This window comes from Myotis yumanensis, unplaced genomic scaffold, assembly GCF_028538775.1.
Source record: "Myotis yumanensis isolate MYYU_CA2020_CCGP unplaced genomic scaffold, mMyoYum1.0.hap1 SCAF_5, whole genome shotgun sequence".
In the NCBI taxonomy this organism is placed as follows: domain Eukaryota; kingdom Metazoa; phylum Chordata; class Mammalia; order Chiroptera; family Vespertilionidae; genus Myotis; species Myotis yumanensis.
In genome coordinates this window covers 65,671,819-65,690,881 of record NW_027223756.1, presented here as the reverse complement: position 1 = coordinate 65,690,881, position 19,063 = coordinate 65,671,819, and the positions used below count along the sequence as shown (strand labels likewise).

The window sequence follows — 19,063 nt, the reverse complement described above, 5'->3', positions numbered from 1 at the left end:
ATAGCGCTGATATGACCTTATAGAGTGACCCATGACATCCTTGCATACGCACTGCAGAGAGAAAGTTAATTCTCAGATTGTGACACTCTTGAGTAACTACCTCAAAGCCTGTGTTCCATAAACTGCTAGGTTTTCTGATATTCTAGCACTAGCTACAAGATGTTTGAGTAACTCCTTAAATATTATAAGTTCTTTATTCATTTTATAGATTTAATAAGGCCTACCACCTCTTATATTCAATAATAAGGATATTGAATACAAGGATGTTTACTGTATTGTTACTTATTATCGTAAACATTTGTCAGAAAACAAATTGCCCCAAAATGTTAAATAAATTATATAGTTACAGCATCAAAGATTACTCCACTGCAACCTACAACCCTGCTATTAAAAAGCTATGATAGTGTGGAAATATGTTCATTATATATTGTTGAGTAGAAAAACCTGGTTACCAATTGTATAGTTCAATTTCTATGTTAAAGAATTAAAAATGTTATGTTTGAGTATATGCCTGTATGTGTATGTGTTCTGTATTATACATACACACACATAGGTAGCATGGAGAGTGACACAGAAACAGAGAGACAGGGAGAAAAATAGAGAGAGAAAATCTTATCTACCTTTACATTCAGCTTAATTTCAGTACGGGAAAATGCACTGGTACCTAAAAACTGGAGGAGTAATAATATATTAACTATGATTGTCTTTAGGGGGTGGGAGTGTAGGTAACTTTTACTATTTCTATTTTCCAATTATTTGATAATTATATAATCTTCCATTATCTTTGTAGTTTGTGTAATGTTTTAAGTAAAAAAAAAGTTTTATATCCACATTTTCAGTCATTTCTAATAAAAGGTACATCAACATAATATCATTATTTCATCTTTAGTCCACAAATAAAATTCATACCACATTTCCTAATATTATGAAATTAAATTTTGGCAGAGTCAATAAATAATATCACCCAATAAAATAAATCTTGAATGGTTCACTTTAATTAAGCATTACATGAAAATATGCGAGATAAAAAAGCAGACATTAAATACATCTCCTCAAATAATTCTTAACATCCCAAGGTCAACAACCAAGAATTGTGTTCACCCAAGTTAACATTCTACGATTACTTGCAACATATATAATTTAAAATAATCAAATCACCTGGAATTTTAAAGTAAGAGAATTCAGAGGTCTCTGAGAGTTAAGCATTTATTATTCTGTGAGCCAATGTACTTAGGAGGCAGGAAAATTGATGTTTGCCTTGTGTAGAATGAAAGCATATGGGTTTAATTACTTTTAAATGTAGCACTCCTGAAATCAGAGCCAAGATTAAATGAGGAAAATATGTTTCCTGTACTAGTTTACTCTTGGGAACTGTTTTGACTAGCATGCAATTTTTCCTATTTTGTGAAATTCCTTTTCTCTACTGCCCATGACCCAGGACTTAAACTTTAGTATTTCTTCACACTCTAAGTGGTAGGGTAGGTGACCTGCTTTGATCTGGTGGATAGTTATGGAGATAGTGGAAAAATAAAGGCACATCTGAGAGGATAAAATTCAACCAATAATGACCAGTCACAAAAATTAGTGTGAACGTTTTATCAGATTATCAAAATTGTAAATGGTGGGCAGAATACAACTGGGAAGCCTGATACCTGAGTTCTAATTCAGATTTCTTACAGTAGTTTTGTGAGCTCGGGCAAGACAAAGTCTTTGGGAATCAGTTTCTTCAATTTAGAAAAAAAGTTTGGGTCACGATTATTAAATTATTAACATTCCTTTTATTAACCGGTACATCTAGTAAGTTGCATACTACTGTGGACACCTAACTACTCTCAGATACTGCTTTGGCAACAGTGAAAAATATCCGTTTCAATACTATTTAAAAGAGTAAGTGCACTACTATCACTTGAAAAATGTGATGCTCTATAAACCACTAGAATATTGTTATCCCTGAACAGTTAATTTCTTTCATTTAGAAAACTTTAACCTCCTTCTGATCTAAAATGCTGTTGTTTGTTTACTTATGTAACACTACTATTTTCTTGATTATTGAAACTTAAATTCTGCATAAAAATTACTTTTTATTACTAATACTTAAATTTCTAGGGAAATGTTTTTTTGGTAATGTTTTAAAATATTCATTACATTTCTATTTTCTTTACTTTGAAGTGTCAGCATTTTTAAGTGATAATACAATTTAATAATCTGAAAATCTATAGGCTTACCCTATGTTAATTTGAATTAAAATTCCCTTATTTTATAAATTAATGAAAACTTAATCAGAAAATTTCTACATCAGCTATTTTCATCTCATGGCACACATAAACTAATTACTAAAATTCTGCAGTGCACCAAAAAAAAAATATGTTTTTCCAACCTGACAAAAAAATTGTTTTTAACTTATTCACACTGGGTGGCTATCATAGTGTTGTCATTTTATTATTTGACAATCTAAGGGAAAAGAGGTCAGTGCATGTTTTAAAAATTCTTGTGGCACACCAGTTAAAAATCACTGATGTACATTGATATTTGAGACTTTTAAAGGAAATATGGGGAAACTATATCCTTTAAATAGATGAATATATTCAAGACACTATTACTAGGCTTGATTCTCCCCTTGAAATCTCAGAAGGTAAAGAGGACTATATTTTCGCCTACCTCCCAAAAGTCAGCTTTATTTCTGCTACAGGAGAAGAGTTGACTTCATTCAACTAGATAATTCAATCAGCACTGGTTGCTATAAACAGGAAATTATACACATATATATTTTAATCAAAGTAAGACAAAAGTATTCTTTTGAAGGAAATTGCTTGTTGGGTCTTTGCAAACATTTCAATTTCTCTTTTCATCCTACCTCACAAGCAACACTAAGAAATTATTTTTCTTTTTAGGAGGTCCCTAAGTAGAGGTCACCTCCATATTCTCTTTTGAGTGCTATGACCTAGACCAGTGGTCGGCAAACTGCAGCTTGCGAGCCACATGCGGCTCTTTGGCCCCTTGAGTGTGGCTCTTCCACAAAATACCGACTTCTGCGCGTGGGCCACGAAGTTTCAATCGCACTGTACATGCGTGCCCACATGTGGTATTTTGTGAAAGAGCCACACTCAAGGGGCCAAAGAGCCGCAGTTTGCCAACCACTGACCTAGACTGACCAGGAAAGCAAAGATTTCTTCTTATATATGTCAAATAGCCATTATCAACCCCATCTATGTTAACCTTCTCATACATACAAAATAGGGAAATACAGGTCTCACGGTAGTCAATAATGAAAAAAATGAACATCAATAAACCATATGTGCCATATCCTTTACATTAATTAATTTCATTCAGTTCTGACAACTTAGAGGTGATAATGGTAACCCACTAAATGTGATAATGTAGAAGAAAATGATCAGGAAGTTGAAATAAATATTAATGGGAAATCTATGACACATTTATGATTTCACAGCCATAAAAGTAGCTATCCTTTTTTCTATTTTTCCTTTTACTTCCTGGAATTTGCAAGTATATTTTTAGCTTTGAACAGCTAATTAGATGCAATAAGCACTTAACAATCTATTCTGGTAGGCACTGTGTTTGGTACTATGGGGGACACACAGATGAGTAAGAGGCCCTAAATTCCATGCTGATAATACATGTTGCTGGTAATGATTAAGTATTCTCCTAGTTCAGGCTGCATAACAATGTCGTTTATTTGTCTGTAGCACTGATGTGACCTTACAAAGGGACCCATGACATCTTTCTTACCTTGCATATTCACTGTAGCAAAATTCTCAGAGTGTGAAACTCCTGAGTGCTATCTCAACGCCTATGTTCCATAACCTGCTGGTTTTTCTAACATTCTAATCCTAGATACAAAGCATTTGACTAAATCCTTAAATATTATGAATTCTGTTTCTACTTTATAGATGTCTACAGCTATTTCTTAAGGGAAAGATAATCTCTGGATAATAATACGTGATTGTAGGATCTGAGAGGTAAAATGTGTTTGTAAGATTGATATAACACAGAGGGCTTGAGAAAATTCTCTGAGGCCATGTGAGAGCATGAAATGGGCATGTGGCTTCTGGAGGGTGACCTACTTAATCAGGTCTAGCTAATCCCAACTCAGTCACATGCTAAGAGTGTGGCAACTTACTTGATTTCTCTGAGTCTCCGTATTTTATCTGCAAAATGAGACTAATAATACCTACCCTGATGAGTTGTTGTAAAGATGGAAATAACATTTGTAAAGACTCAGCAGAGAGAATAAAATAGGTGCTTAATAAATAGTAACTGCTTATTCTTATCCATTATTGCATTGCACGTTGGCTAAAGTAGCATTTCAACTCTGAGAGCGTTCACTTGGTCTGTGATAAACTAGCTGACCAATTCAAGTATGAGTCCAATAAATAGAAGGATATGCAGAGATCTAATAAATAAAAACTGATTGAACATTTTCTACAAGTTACCGTCTCATACATACAGCTGTCTTCCAAATACAAGCTATAAGACTCTGGATTAGTTAAAAGGACAAAAATTGCTCTTATCAATTTTATGGCTTCAGTCTGAAAAATAATAATAGTGATAATGACCTTGAATTCTTGTGGAATTTCCATAACTAATGTGTAAGTATATCACTACCATGGAATGGATATCTTTTTGGTATCACTGAAACAATAAAGCGAGATAGAATTTAAAATAACAAATTTCAGAGGTCTCCCCATGACAAAGTGCCTGTGATTGTCACATAAGCCGAGAACAGGTAAAGCTCATTCATATTAAAACATAAGACAGAATTCTTAAATAAAATGCCTCAATGATTAGCATTCTACTGAACTACTCCTCAGTTGACCAAAATTCTAGCTTGCAAAGTGCAAATGCAACTGCTTTGAGCTAAAGATCAATTTTAGAATAATATATTCATACTCCCCAGCAACCATTCATTTAAAAACCTGAATCTAGATGTATAATCATATATAAATTCGATTATTTCTATAGTTATTGTATCTAAATGGTTTCCTTTTTACTATTGGGAATAAACATACTTAAATAACCTGAACAGCATAGAGAAAGTGATCACTGATCACCTGATTGTAAGAATCCTCAGCACATGATAAAGGGTATTTTAAAGGTAAGAGCATTCTGATGATTAGAGCTTTTCATTTGAGGCGGTTTATCTACAGCTCAAAAACCACTTTCAATGTTTTCACTGGTTAAGCTCCAAAGTATCCTTTTCATGATCAGCAGAAGTGGCTGGCATTTAATTTAAAATAAATATTCTAACTATAAATAACTGGATACGTAGTTTTAAAACTATGGCTAACATTACTGAATTAATAACTAAATAATGCAAGAAGTAGAATTATCAAATCACTTTTGAGAACACAGTTCTGCTTGGAGGACTCCATGGAGGAAGTGCCTCATTTTCAAGAAAGGGATGACGTTTTTTTACTTTTCGTTCCATTCTTTCCTGCCTTTCTTTCTTTTCCTAAAAAGAAAAGAGAAAATTATAAATTTATATACATGTATAAACAGAACAAAATAGTCCTATATAATAAAAGAGAAACATGCAAATTAACCATCCCTCTGCTATGCTCAAGCCATGCCCACCAGCCACTCCCACCAGCCAATCAGGAGCAAGTATGCAAATTAACCCAACTAAGATGGCGGCAGCCACAGAGCTGGAGCGAGCAGGAGGCTTGGGTCCCGCCTGCCCTGGCCGGTCCACGGCTCTACTCAAGGCTACAGAGTTTCAATTATAGAAGATAAATAAAACCCAGGAAAAAGAAGAAAAAAAGGAGAGGCTGGGAGCTTGGGTCACCGGGGGGTGTGGCCAGCCTGAAAAAAGCCATCAGCCCCTCACCCAGGCTGACCAGGCACCCCAGCAGGACCCCCCTCTCTGAAGGGGGTGTGGCCAGCCTGAAAACAGCCCTCAGCCCCTCACCCAGGCTGGCCAGGCACCCCAGCGGGACCCCCACCCTGATCCGGGACACCCTTCAGGGCAAACTAGCCAGCCCCCACCAGTGCACCAGGCCTCTATCCTATATAATAAAAGGGTAATATGCAAATTGACCCTAACAGCAGAACGACTGGGAATGACTGGTCACTATGACACACACTGACCACCAGGGGGCAGACGCTAAATGCAGAAGCTGCCCCTGGTGGTCAGTGCGCTCCCACAGGGGGAGCTCTGCTCAGCCACAAGCCAGGCTGCCAGCTGCCAGCACAGCGGTGGTGGCGGGAGCCTCTCCTGCCTCAGCAGTGCTAAGGATGTCCAACTACAGCTTAGGTCTGCTCCCTGCTGGCAAGTGGACATCCCCTGAGGGATCCCGGGCTGCCAGAGGGATGTCTGACTGCCAGCTTAGGCCCGATACCCCAGGGAGCTGGCCTAAGCCAGCAGGTGGACATCCCCTGAGGGGTCCCAAACTGCGAGAGGACACAGGCCGGACTGAGGGAACCGCCCCCCCCCCCCGAGTGCACAAATTTTTGTGCACCAGGCTTCTAGTCCATTATAAGATATTTAAATGTCATTTCCTAATTTAATTGGTTAAAAACAAATAGCAGCTAGGGAATATTGCTACTTTATAATAAAAATAGGTATTAATGCAGCACTTAATTTTTTAAATATTAAAAGTCATTTTTAAAAAGAATTATGTAAACCAGAAAAAAAGACCTATAACTCCATAACTCAAAGATAATAATTGGTCTAAGTTAGTGATCATTTTCTGAGAACAGGTTCTCAGAAGTAATTTTATTAGGTACAAAGGCTGAACAGATCATGGCAGCAAGGAATATTTCAGATCTTTTACAAATAGTAGAAAATTGAGCCTCATGTTTCTTTGTTTATTTTTGAGCTTGAGCACATCATTTCTTTAGCCCTTTTGTGAGATTTTGCTCAATTATTTGGTTCATCTTAACTGTATGGGTATATCAGAGTTTTTAATTTTCAGCAAGTTACATATCATTTAATAAATATTAGCTTTATAGCAGACATTTTATCTACCATTACTTTTAGTCCTTGATATTTACAAAAATATAAGATAAATTTTTTTAGAAATAGACAACAGTTTAAAGAGTGATATAATCAAAACTTGTGTAGCCTTATGAAATAAAACATGATCAATACTTTCGTGCACTCCCTCATCTCACCTTCCTTCCTCTCCACCACAATGAAGTAACCATTACTATGACCTTGAGGCCTATCATTCCATCTCTTAATACTTTTATTATATACTAGAAGCCTGTTGCACGAAGATTTGCGCAATAGGCCTTCCTTCCCCTGGCTGCTGGCACCGGTTTTCCTCAGGCACCTGGGACCCAGGCCTTTGGTATGGCCACAGCGGAGACGCCAAACCTCGAGGCTAGGCTTTTCCCCTCCAGCTGCAGCTAGGCTTGGCTTCTCTGCTGTGGCCGCAGCAAGGCTTGGCTTCTCCGTTGCAGCTGCAAGCCTCTTCAGTCTTTAGTCTTCGCTCCGCGCCTGTATATGCAAATTAACCGCCATCTTTTTTGGTTAATTTGCATATTCGCTCTGATTGGCTGGTGGGCGTAGCAGAGTGACACCAATTTGCATGTTTCTCTTTTATTAGTATAGATGTATTTATGTCAGAATAACACATAATTTTGTTTTGCAGGTTTCTAGAATTTATATTGAAAGGTAATGTGCTATATTTTCTATCGTCACTTCCTTTTTAATTCATCATATCTCTAAGATTCATCTACATAGAGCTGTAGCTCTAGTTCCCTGATGTGCATCAACATATAACAATTTATGAATCAATTCTTTTGTTGAAGACATATTCTTTTTTCTCCCTCCACACAGACAACGATACTATAAACAAACCTGTTTATTCCTTGTGTTTATAATCCAAGATTTTCTCTCCGTGTACATGTGCAGGAGTGAAATTGCTCATTTGTAGGGTAAGAATATGTTCAACTCTGCTGGAAAATTTAATCTCCAAAGAGGCTGTAAGAATTAACCCTTCAACCAACACCTATGCTTTTTATTTTGATACATTAATAATTTTAAATTGAATGTTTTCTTTTGTTATTTCTTATAACACTTTTAGATTTTTAAAAGGATCTCATTACCATGCGATTTGATAGATATTACATTTTATTTTTTTTGGTTCTACTCTCTGGCATTTTATATTTAACTAGAGGCTCGGTGCACAAAATTCTTGCACTTGGGGGGTGGGGTCCCTCAGCCCAGCCTGAACCCTCTCGCAGTCCAGGACCCCTCGCTCCTTACCTTTTGGCTCGCTGCTCCTTAGTGCTGCCGGAGGTGGGAGAGGCTCCCATCACTGCTGCTGCGCTCACCAGCCATGAGCCTGGCTGCTGGCTGAGTGGCACTCCCCTTATGGGAGCACACTGACCACCAGGGGCAGCTCCTGCGTTGAGCATCTGCTGCCTGGTGGTCAGTGCGCGTCATAGTGACCAGTCATTTGGCCATTCAGTCGATTTGCATATTAGTCTTTTATTATATAGGATATTGTCTTTTGGAGTTTCTATTACTGTAAGTGATAAGTCTGAGAAGTGATTTATGTCCAACTGTCACACAAATAATCCCAATTGTTATTTTCTTGCATTCATTAATTCATGTTACTTTATTATACATACTAGAGGCCCAGTGCATGGATTCGTGCACTGGTGAGGGCGTGGCCTGCGGGGATCGGCCCACTGTGGGAGCGCTGCTCATCCTGGCCAGCCAAGCAGTGCTCCCACTGTGGGAGCACACTGACCACCAGGGGGCAGCTCCTGCATTTAGCATCTGCCCCCTGGTGGTGTGCGTCATAGTAACTGGTAAACCAGTCGTTCTGATTGTTCTGCCATTTGGTCACTGGGCTTTTTATATATATACTAGAGGCCCGGTGCATGGCTTCATGCACTGGTGGGGTCCCTTGGCGTGGCCTGTGGGGGTTGGGCTGAAACCAGCAGTCCAACACCACCTGAGGCTCCTGCCTGCCGCTCCCACTCATCTAAACTCTGCTGCGCCTGCTTTGGGCTCGCGCCCAGTCAGTCCTGATTGGGAGAGGCTTGCACTGCCATAGTGGCGCTTGCCAACTGTGAGCCCTGCCTCTGGCACCTGTCAGTCAGCTGAGCGGTGCTCCCCTTGTGGGAGTGCACTGACCACCAGAGGGCAGCTCTTGCGTTGAGCATCTGCCCCCTGGTGGTCAGTGCACGTCATAGTGACCGGTCGTTCGGTCGCTTAGGCTTTTATATATATATAGATAGATAGTACATCCTTACTTGTAATAGGTTCTGCAGTGTCCTGTGGGTCTATTATTCTACTGGTACTGGTACTATTCTGCTTCAATTTGTATTTATTTATTCAACTGTTAAGCACTGAGATCCTACTCAGAGTACCATGCATAAAGTGATTATAAAATCCAAACACACTGATATGACCCTTCTCCCTCAGGCCACTTGTAAAATGGATGTTAATAAACAATTAAAGAACAGACCATCCAAATTATGTGAATTTTTATAAAACATATAAACAAACTGCTAAGCTTGTTAAAGAACAAAAGGGAGCACTTTCAAAGATAAGTGGATCCAGGAACAGTCATTTGAAAGTGAAACATGATGGATAAGAGAAGCCACTCATTATGCAAAGAAGAGAGAGCATTTCAAGGAGAGAGAACAGGTGTGGGAGCTCTGACAAGGGGGGGAAACTGTGGATGTGAGCAGAAACAAGAGACCCAGTGAGAATAAAAGCTGGTGGAAGATAGGAGAGGGGTACCAGACGAGAATCAAAGATAGATGAATAAGATTATGAGACCTTGCATGCCATGGAAACAGAACACCGATGGAAAAAAGAAGTCAACAAGTGACATTGAGAAGGAAGGAATGAATTCAATAGGGTAGCTTCCAGATAGAAATGGTCAGTAGGCAGGGACAAATAGAACTTAAATTAGGGACAAAAACATCACATAAAAAATACATTGAAAATATATAAGTGCATTAGCAAACAAAACCTACCAGCCATTTTTCATATTCATCAATAGCTTGTTTATCTTTATCTTTTTTCTCAGCTCTTTTCAGTTCTTCTTTCCTTTTTTCATTGATTTTCTCTTTCTCCTTTTCTTTCAAAAAAGCTTCCTTTTTTTCATTCCTATGTAGGATAGTATAAAACACTGGAAAGTTAAAGGAGAACATATAATAAACATTTCCTAATATATCTTTGAAATAAGGAAATCGAGATGCATTAGTAAATTTCAAGTAAATAATTTTTAGAAATCCTAGAGTACCACCAATTTAAAATCTATCAAAATACTGATTATTTTGGATTACCATTTTTCCACAGCAGTTTGGTTGTCTTTCTTTTTCTCAGCAATAGTTTCCTCCTCCTTCTGTTTCTTTGCTCTTTCATATTCTTTTTCCTTTTTATTTTTCTCTTTAAGATATTCTATCTTTTTTTCTTTCCATCTTTCAAAAGCCTGAAAAAGTTCAGAATGATTTTCTGATTTATTATGAATATTGTAAAGTCAGTAAAAATACAGTCAATCACTAATTCAGATTTCAAATATTTAAAATGAATTAAAATATTCAAAGCTGTCAAATACATGTTGTGCTTCTTCTTTTCTCGCAGCATTTTCTTCTTCAGTTTTCTTCTTGTTTTTGGCCTCAAGCCTTTTTTTTGCAGCTATTTTCTTAGCTTCCTTTTCCTTCAAAGCCTTCCAGGCCTCAAATGATGCTAAGGCTTCTTCTCTCTTAGCAGCTATTTTCTATTTTGGAGAAAAAGTAGATAGTTATATATGTATGTACAAATAGCTAGACAAATATAAATATACCCCCAAATATATTTAGCTTTAATTTCCTTGATGTATCATATATAGAAATTATGTTTCAAAGCAGATAATTTATTTAGAATGGTTTATACAAATTAATTTATGAAAAATATATTCTGAATTATTCACTACATTTTAAAATGTCCTTTACAAAAATACATTTTATCAACTATTGATCTATTACTATTCATGGGAAGGAAATCAACTTTTTTTTTTTCAAAGTGTAGACAAACATCAGCAATATAATCTGTAATAGGCTCACTGGTACTGTATAATGTTCATAATAAAATATTTAAGTAAAAGAAAAACAGCAAAGTACTAGGCTTATAAAGAAATTCTGGCCGAAACCGGTTTGGCTCAGTGGATAGAGCGTCGGCCTGCGGACTGAAGGGTCCCAGGTTCGGTTCCGGTCAGGGGCGTGTACCTGGGTTGCGGGCACATCCCCAGTGGGAGATGTGCAGGAGGCAGCTGGTCGATGTTTCTCTCTCATCGATGTTTCTAGCTCTCTATCTCTCTCCCTTCCTCTCTGTAAAAAATCAATAAAATATATTTAAAAAAAAAAAAAAAAAAAAAAAAAGAAATTCTGAGTAAGGGAATTTGGCCACATCACACAGTAAGCTACAGATCTTTGCTTTGAACAGAGTTTTGATTGACATCAAAGCATAAAATTCTTACTCCGTAAACATAGTCCAAATGGTGAACATGTGGCAGACTGGGAAATATGAAGGTGAGTGTTATTAGCAAGTATGTTATTACTTTACTTGCTTCCATCTAATCCCATAATATCCCATGCTTGCCTTAATACTAGTTAACATTAAGTGATATAAAGCCTTATTATGGAGATAACATAATTTCGAAGTAGAAGGACTCCCTAACTCACTGAGTTCTGAAGATCAACTGAGAAGTGTCTGGCACTGACCACAGCAGTAAGATGCTGCAAACATGGTGACAGGTGTACAGACACGCCCCCTTCAGGGCTGCTCCACACAGTACTGTGTTTGGGAAATTTCTTTCTAAACCTACTTAAGTACTATACAGCATAATGAAAATTTTTTGTTGTTGCTGTTTTGTTTTTTTTTTTTCGCTTTTTTTTTCTTCAGTGCTTTTATTTTAGAAGATGGGAAAGAACTCAGCATGCTAGGCTATCAAGTAGGAGTTAGAGGCAGAGGTTGAAGCACAGGAGAGAAGTAAACAAGAGTTCAGCTCCAGTCAATGGGAAGGATGTGGGTCAAGGGCTCAGGTAGGGGCTAGTCTTTAAGATACATATGAAATCCAAGTTAGAAAAAGGAAAACTGAAGATTAATGTTAATGGCCCTTTATATTCTTGGCTAAGTTGTAAGAATATAAATCAATTTTTAAGAGTGAAGTAGGTAAGTAGTCACAAGCAATAATTAAGTTCATAATCAGTAGTGCTAAAGCTATTCCATACATATAAAAAATAAAAATCTGTGTATCTGTTTTTCATATAAAATAGTTATAACATATTTATATCAAGCTAAAAATGTATAAAGCTCCAGAGAAAATCAGAAATCAATTCCTTTATATACAAGTTATTCTGCCATTTAAAAAACAGTTGATTTAGAAATATTTAATACTGAGATGTTTTACTGACTTAAAAATCTAGAATATTGTTTACTTTTATGTTTCAGAATACCTGTTCATTTTGGATCCTTGAATTTTCACTTTCAATCCTTTTAATTCTGTGCTTTTCATGTATTTTTACATTTTTCTTCTCTAACCACTCCTGTGAGAACAAGAATAAAGCTATGATATTCAAAGTTTCCAAAATAAATTTGAGTTCTTATATATTTCAGAAATATTATATTAAAAACTATGGAAATCAAAATAGATTTTATAAATTCTATATTATTTTTCTTTTTCTGATAATATCCTATATAATAAAAGGCTAATATGCAAATAGACTGAACAGAACCACCGGAACAAGTGAATAATCGGTCACTATGACGTGCGCTGGCCACCAGGGGGTGTGTGCAGAACATGGTAGGCATCGGCTGCGGTGGGATGGTGGAGCAGGTGAGCGGGGGCATCAGACCAAGGCAGGCACCAGTTGCTGTCATCAGGGCAAGCCTCTGGTGGTTACTAAAAATTTTTTGTTCCCGCGCGCCGCGGTCCCGCCTGGTGCTTGCACCCACTGCCAGCATCAGAGCTGCTGCTCGCACCCACAGCCAGCGCCGGAGCCGCCCCTCACACCCGCTGCTGGTGCCCGGTGCCAATCCCAATCGCTTGGCACCATCAGAGGGTGTGAGTGGAGACTGCCGGCCCTGATTGCCTCTGAGGGTTTCTCCACATCCCCCTGCTCCTGAAGGCAGATCGGGGCAGCAGCCACCACTCACACCAGCTGATAGTGCCAGTCCTGCTTGCACCCACTGCTGGCACCGGCCCCAGTCAATCCACACTGTCAGCAAGTACGAGCGGGGCTAGCGCCGTCAGCGCGTGGGAGCGGTGGTGGTGGGAGCAGGGTGCTGGCAGACAGAGGACCAGGGGAGAGACGGGGGCGTGGAGAATGGGCTGAGACCCACCCCTGTGCCTACTTCAGCCTGGTGGCCCACAATTCCTTTTGAGGTGCACGAATTCATGCACTGGGCCCCTAGTTCTAATATAGAAAGATTGCTGGGGTATTATCTACACTAATAAAAGAGAAAAATGGTAATTGGCGTACGACCGCTACCCTTCCGATTGGCTAATCAGCGTATCCTTATGCAAATTAACTGTCAGCCAAGATGGCTGCCGGCAGCCAGGCAGCTGGAAGCGAACATGAGACTTGCTTGCTCCAGTGACTGCAGACTCCAACGTTCCCCGCCTGACTTGCCGGACTCTCAGCCGACAGTTTGAAACATTCTAACAAATATAGCCGGCTGGGATCTCAGAGCTGAAGTTATACATTGTTTCGATTATAGAACGGCAAACAAACCAGCAGCGGAAGCCTCAGAGCTAGAGCCAGAGCTAAAGCTGTCCCAGAAGAAAAAAAAAAAAAGAAAAAAAGGAGTGGTTGGGAGCTTCAGTCAAAACCCCTAGCCTGAAAGCAGTCCTCAGCCCCTCACCCAGACTGGCCAGGCACCCCAGTGGGGACCCCCACCCTGAAGGGTGTGTGACCAGCTGCAAACAGCCATCATCCCCTCATCCAGGCTGGCCAGGCACCCCAGTGGGGACCCCCACCCTGATCCAGGACACCCTTCAGGGCAAACCAGCCAGCCCCCACCCGTGCACCAGGCCTCTATCCTATATAGTAAAAGGGTAATATGCCTCCCAGCACAGGTATCAGCGGAGCCACGAGGCCTCCTGGCACCAGATCAGCATGACAGGGGGCAGCGCCCAAACCCCCTGATCGCCCTGCGGCTCTGTGTGTGACAGGGGGTGGTGCCCCAACCCCCCCCCCCCCCCCACGGGCCCTGCTCTGTGTGTGACGGGGTAGAGCCATAACCTCCCCATCGGCCCTGCCCTGAGTGTGACAGTGGTGGCACCCCAACCCCCTGATTGGCCCTGCTCTGTGGGTGACAGGGGGCGGTGCCCTAACTCCCCTATCGGCCCTACTCTGTGCGTGACAGGGGGGAGCTCCCCAACCCCCTGATGGGCCCTGCTCTGTGCGTGACAGGGGGGAGCTCCCCAACCCCCTGATGGGCCTTCCTCTGTGCGTGATGGGGGGGCGGGGCAGTGCCCCAACCCCCTGATTGGCCCTGCTCTGTGAGTGACAGGGGGCAGCGCCCCAACCCCCTGATTGGCCCTGCTCTGTGCATCACAGGGGGTGGCGCCGCAACCTCCCCATTGAACCTGCCTTGAGTGTGACAGGGGGCGGTGCCCCAACCCCCCAATCAGCCCTACCCTGAGCGTGACTGAGGGTGGCATCGCAACCTCCCAATCCGCCCTGCTCTGTGCATGACAGGGGGCGGCGCCCCAACTCCCCAATCAGCCCTGCTCTGAGCCCGACCAGGGGCTGCACCTAGGGATTGGGCTTGCCCTCTGCCACTCAGGAGCAGGCCTAAACCAGCAGGTCATTATCTCCCGAGGGATCCCAGACTGTGAGAGGGCACAGGCCGGGCTGAGGGACCCCCTCTTCCCCTCCGAGTGCACAAATTTTTGTGCACCGGGCCTCTAGTAAAAAAAATATTTCCCAATAAATTAAGTATTAAATTATCATTTCTGATAGGGTAATTTTATTCCTTGATAAACAGGTAACCTTATGTGATTAATTCTTACAGTTATTATTATTATTATTATTATTACTTTTTACCTGATAAACAGCTGCCCTTATGTTATCTGCTTTGTCAGGTTCTTTGTTCTGTTTGTGTGAGGACTTTTGATCCAAGACTTTCAAAGTCCCTAAATAGTGAGAAGAGGTAGTTTTCGATGGAGTTCTCCTTATAGAACTAGAATTCTTTAAAAACTCAGAGGTCATTAATCTGAAAAAAAAACCGCAACAAATAAATCAAGATAAAGTATTAAAATTGGACTTCATTGAAAAACATCTGTAAGAATTTGCAACTACTACATTTGAAAAATACATTCTAACTTAATAAATTATAATTGCTTTGAATATCATGTATAGTCTTTTCTTATTATACAGAGACCCATTCGAGATATTTTAAATTTTGTAACTTCCAGTTATATAACTTCAAAGTGACTGCTCTTTTTAGGTATTTGCAATGAGAACATTTTTAACAAACATGGACTGTATCATAAGTTACCTGAAAAAAAAAAACACCCAATATTAATAAAGTAAGTTTTAACAGTTTCTTGTGTTACTTTGTTACATAAACTATTCTAAATATAAAGTTAGAATGGTATCCTCTATTTCAGGGGTTGGTGGGAAAATCTGGCTCATCCTCTGTTTTGGTAAAGAAGGTGACCAAGTAACAGCTACATATTGTCTGTGGCTGCTTCCTGGCCTCCGCAGCAGAACTGAGGAGTTACAACCCAGGCTGGACAGTCCACAAAGCACAACAAATGTACCAAGTGGCAACTTACAGAGACAGCGTGCTGACCCTGTTCTAGTTGATCAATGATAATTTAAAAGATTCCGAAGGTTTGATTAGCATTTATGAGTTAATGTTCATTATCACCATCATCAGCGTTTAACAACTTAGCCTATAGAACCTCAAGGCTTTGAGTATAATTTTTCATGTGTTAGTAAAAAACACTTAATAGAGAAATGTAATGCTGGACCTCAGCTTTATTACCACTTTATGTCTACTGTCTCAGGACAATCAGGAGAAACTCTATCCCAGAAGGAATGTGGAGTATGGAGAATCCTAACCAACTTAGGGTTTATATCATGAAGAAACTACTCCATTTATCTCATGAGATGGGAATTAAGAGAAAATCAAGTAACAACAAATGCAATTTATAGAAGTTCAATTAAAACTAGCTTTGTGTAATGTAAACCCATAAATAAGAGATGATGAGAACTTGATTACCTGCCGGAGGCACTGGATGCTCTATTATTTGCTGACTGTTTATTCTTCTTATTTCTATCTTCAGTTGTTTTCTAATAAACAGAAAAGGCCATAGATGGATTACTTCCCATAACTATCACAGTGAGGCTTGGAAGTCAAACTGTCAGTAGTAAACAAATGTTTCTTAAATTTCTACAGAGTGTTCAAGTACAGTACTCACTGGAAAAAAAGGATTTTACATTTTATAGAGAGTTGACAGACTATATAAAAGGCTAAGTGACTGACCATATGTCTGTCCAACCATCCTACTGTCCAGTACATATGACGCACACTGGCAATTTAAAAATAAACGTTGACTCATGCATGCGCGATACATATTCCCAACTTCTCATTATTGATTAATGCACCATGGTATCCAGTCATGCTATAAACGCCATAGATAGATTAAGAGAAATTATGAATTTGAATGTGACATTTGGTGGGAAAGTTTTCCTCCTCGGAGGAGATTTTCGACAATGTCTCAGTGTTGCACCACATGCTATGCGATTGGCCATAGTACGAATGAGTTTAAAGTACTGTGGTGTTTGGGGATGTTTCAGACAGTTGTCTCTGAAAACAAATATGATATCTGAGTATTCCGCTTATAGAAAATGGTTAGTAAAACTTGGAGATGGCAAACTTGATAGCAGTTTTCATTTAGGAATGGATGTTATCAAAATCCCCATGAAATGATTTGTAATGGATCTATTATTGAAGCTACCTTTGGAAATAGTGTATCTATAAATAATATTAAAAATATACCTAATTGTGAGATTCTTTGTCCTAAAAATGAGCACGTTCATAAATTAAATGAAGAAATTTTGGAAATACTCGATGGAGATTTTCACACCTATTTGAGTGATGATTCCATTGATTCAACGGGTGATGCCAAAAAGGAAAATTTTCCCATAGAATTTCTTAATAGCATTACTCCTTCGGGAATGCCATGTCATAAATTAAAATTGAAAGTAGGTGCAATCATCATGCTATTGAGAAATCTTAATAGTAAATGGGATCTTTGTAATGGTACTAGATTTATTATCACAAGATTATGACCTAACATAATTGAGGCTATAGTATTAATAGGATCTGCAGGAGAGGTTGTTCTGATTTCAATAATTGATTTGTTCCCATCTGACACTGGCCTCCCATTTAAATTAATTCAAAGAGTTTCCTATGATGCCAGCATTTGCAATGACTATTAATAAATCACAAGGACAAACTCTAAACAGAGTAGGAATATTCCTACCTGAACCCGTTTTCAGACATGGTCAGTTATATGTTGCTTTCTCTCGAGTTCGAAGAGTGTTGATGTTAAAGTCAAAGTTGTAAATACTTCATCACAAGGGAAATTAGTCAAGCACTCTGAAAGTGTTTTTACTTTTAATGTGGTGTACCAGGAGATATTAGAATATGTGTAATCAATTTATCAGTCATTGTTTTTATCAATGTTGTTTTTATATCATGTTTTTGTTGTTTTTATATGATTTATTTTTATATCACATCATGTTATTGTTTACTTATTTATCAATTTATATATTATTTTCATAAACATTTTACTAATTTTTTTCATCTCTGAGACTTCTATTATAAAGAGTGAATAGTGATATTAAAATATTTTGTATTTTAATTTTATAATACTATATTATATATACTATTTTGGCATGTAATTTTTTGCAGTAATGTAATTACCACACAAATCTTTCTTCTAATTAATTTCCTTTCAATGTGCACAAATCTGTGCACCAGGCCACTAGTAAAAAGATAAACAAAGGTGACTCATGAAAGAGTCCAGTGACAGAGTGACTGGAGCGGAGAAGAGGGAGGGCCTTCATGAGGACTTGGCATCAGAGCTAAGAAAAATGAACAGTAGAAGGGAGCGACCTGAAAGAAGGTGAAAAGAAGGACCAGTAAGTGCCAAAAGCCTGAGAAGGGAAAGAGCTTGGTAATTTTGAGAAACAGAGAAAGATGAATGCTGCTGAAGCCCAGTGGACAATGCAGAGGAGGAATATGTGGTCCAAGAAGAATCCCTGGAAATCTTTAGGGAATAGTGAGAAGTTCACATTTATTCTCATGATGAGAATCCAACAAAGAGACCTTAGCAGGAGAGCAATTTAATTCCCACATAAGAAAGATCATTCAGTAGCAAATACGAATAAAGCCAAGGATAGATTCAATTGAAAGAAATATGTTATGATCTTGTCATATGTAAATTACCTGTTTTCATTTAGAATAACCTCTGTTAGACATTTCTAAGATTCTGTCTAAAAATTCCAGAATACTCTTCTTTATTTTTTAGGAATAACTTTTTTACTCTACACAGACAGATGAGTTGCTAGCATTACAGATGTAAACATATCCCTAATTTGGCATTCGTCTTTTTTCCTAAGGTACGTGGTTAAGGACAATATATCTGAAACAAGGCTTAATGAACCTTCTCTATACATTTTAATAAAAAGCTAATAGTCTGTATTATAATAAAGTCCTATTCAAGCACCAGTTTTCAGCTAGCACTGTAATCTTTCCCAATAACAAATATACATAGCCACCAGTCAACTGCAGCTATAAGTGATAAAGACTAAATTCAGGAGAAATGCAGACTAAAATTGCTATGCCATAAATTTTAAAAGTACAGCACGCTGGTGCAATGCAGCATAGGGACAAATAATCCTAAACACCACAGATTTGGTTCTCAAGGTTATAATAAAAAGTTTCTGATAATGACCCTGTCCATCCATTTTAACAAGCATGGATGTTGATAAACATTTCTTCTTAAAGATTTTCATTAAAATTTGTAAAATGTTTAAAGATGACATCCAAAGAAATAACCTTCACTAATTAAAA

The 19,063-nt window shown here is 38.8% G+C and overlaps 1 protein-coding gene across 7 annotated transcripts in view; it reads right to left on the bottom strand.

Annotated features, from left to right (window-relative positions):
* Positions 1 to 984: 984 nt before the first annotated feature.
* MAP9 (microtubule associated protein 9) overlaps positions 985 to 19,063 on the bottom strand; it is a 29,538-nt gene continuing 11,459 nt past the window's right edge. For all 7 annotated transcript variants that reach the window (XM_070415426.1, XM_070415433.1, XM_070415429.1 and 4 more), the window contains exons 8-14: positions 16,202 to 16,272; positions 15,019 to 15,187; positions 12,424 to 12,513; positions 10,545 to 10,706; positions 10,273 to 10,418; positions 9,961 to 10,093; positions 985 to 5,470 (exon numbers count right to left, since the gene is read on the bottom strand). In XM_070415426.1, coding sequence (XP_070271527.1) covers positions 5,348 to 5,470; positions 9,961 to 10,093; positions 10,273 to 10,418; positions 10,545 to 10,706; positions 12,424 to 12,513; positions 15,019 to 15,187; positions 16,202 to 16,272 — 894 coding nt within the window. In that variant the 3' untranslated portion in view covers positions 985 to 5,347. The remainder of the gene's footprint in view (positions 5,471 to 9,960; positions 10,094 to 10,272; positions 10,419 to 10,544; positions 10,707 to 12,423; positions 12,514 to 15,018; positions 15,188 to 16,201; positions 16,273 to 19,063) is intronic.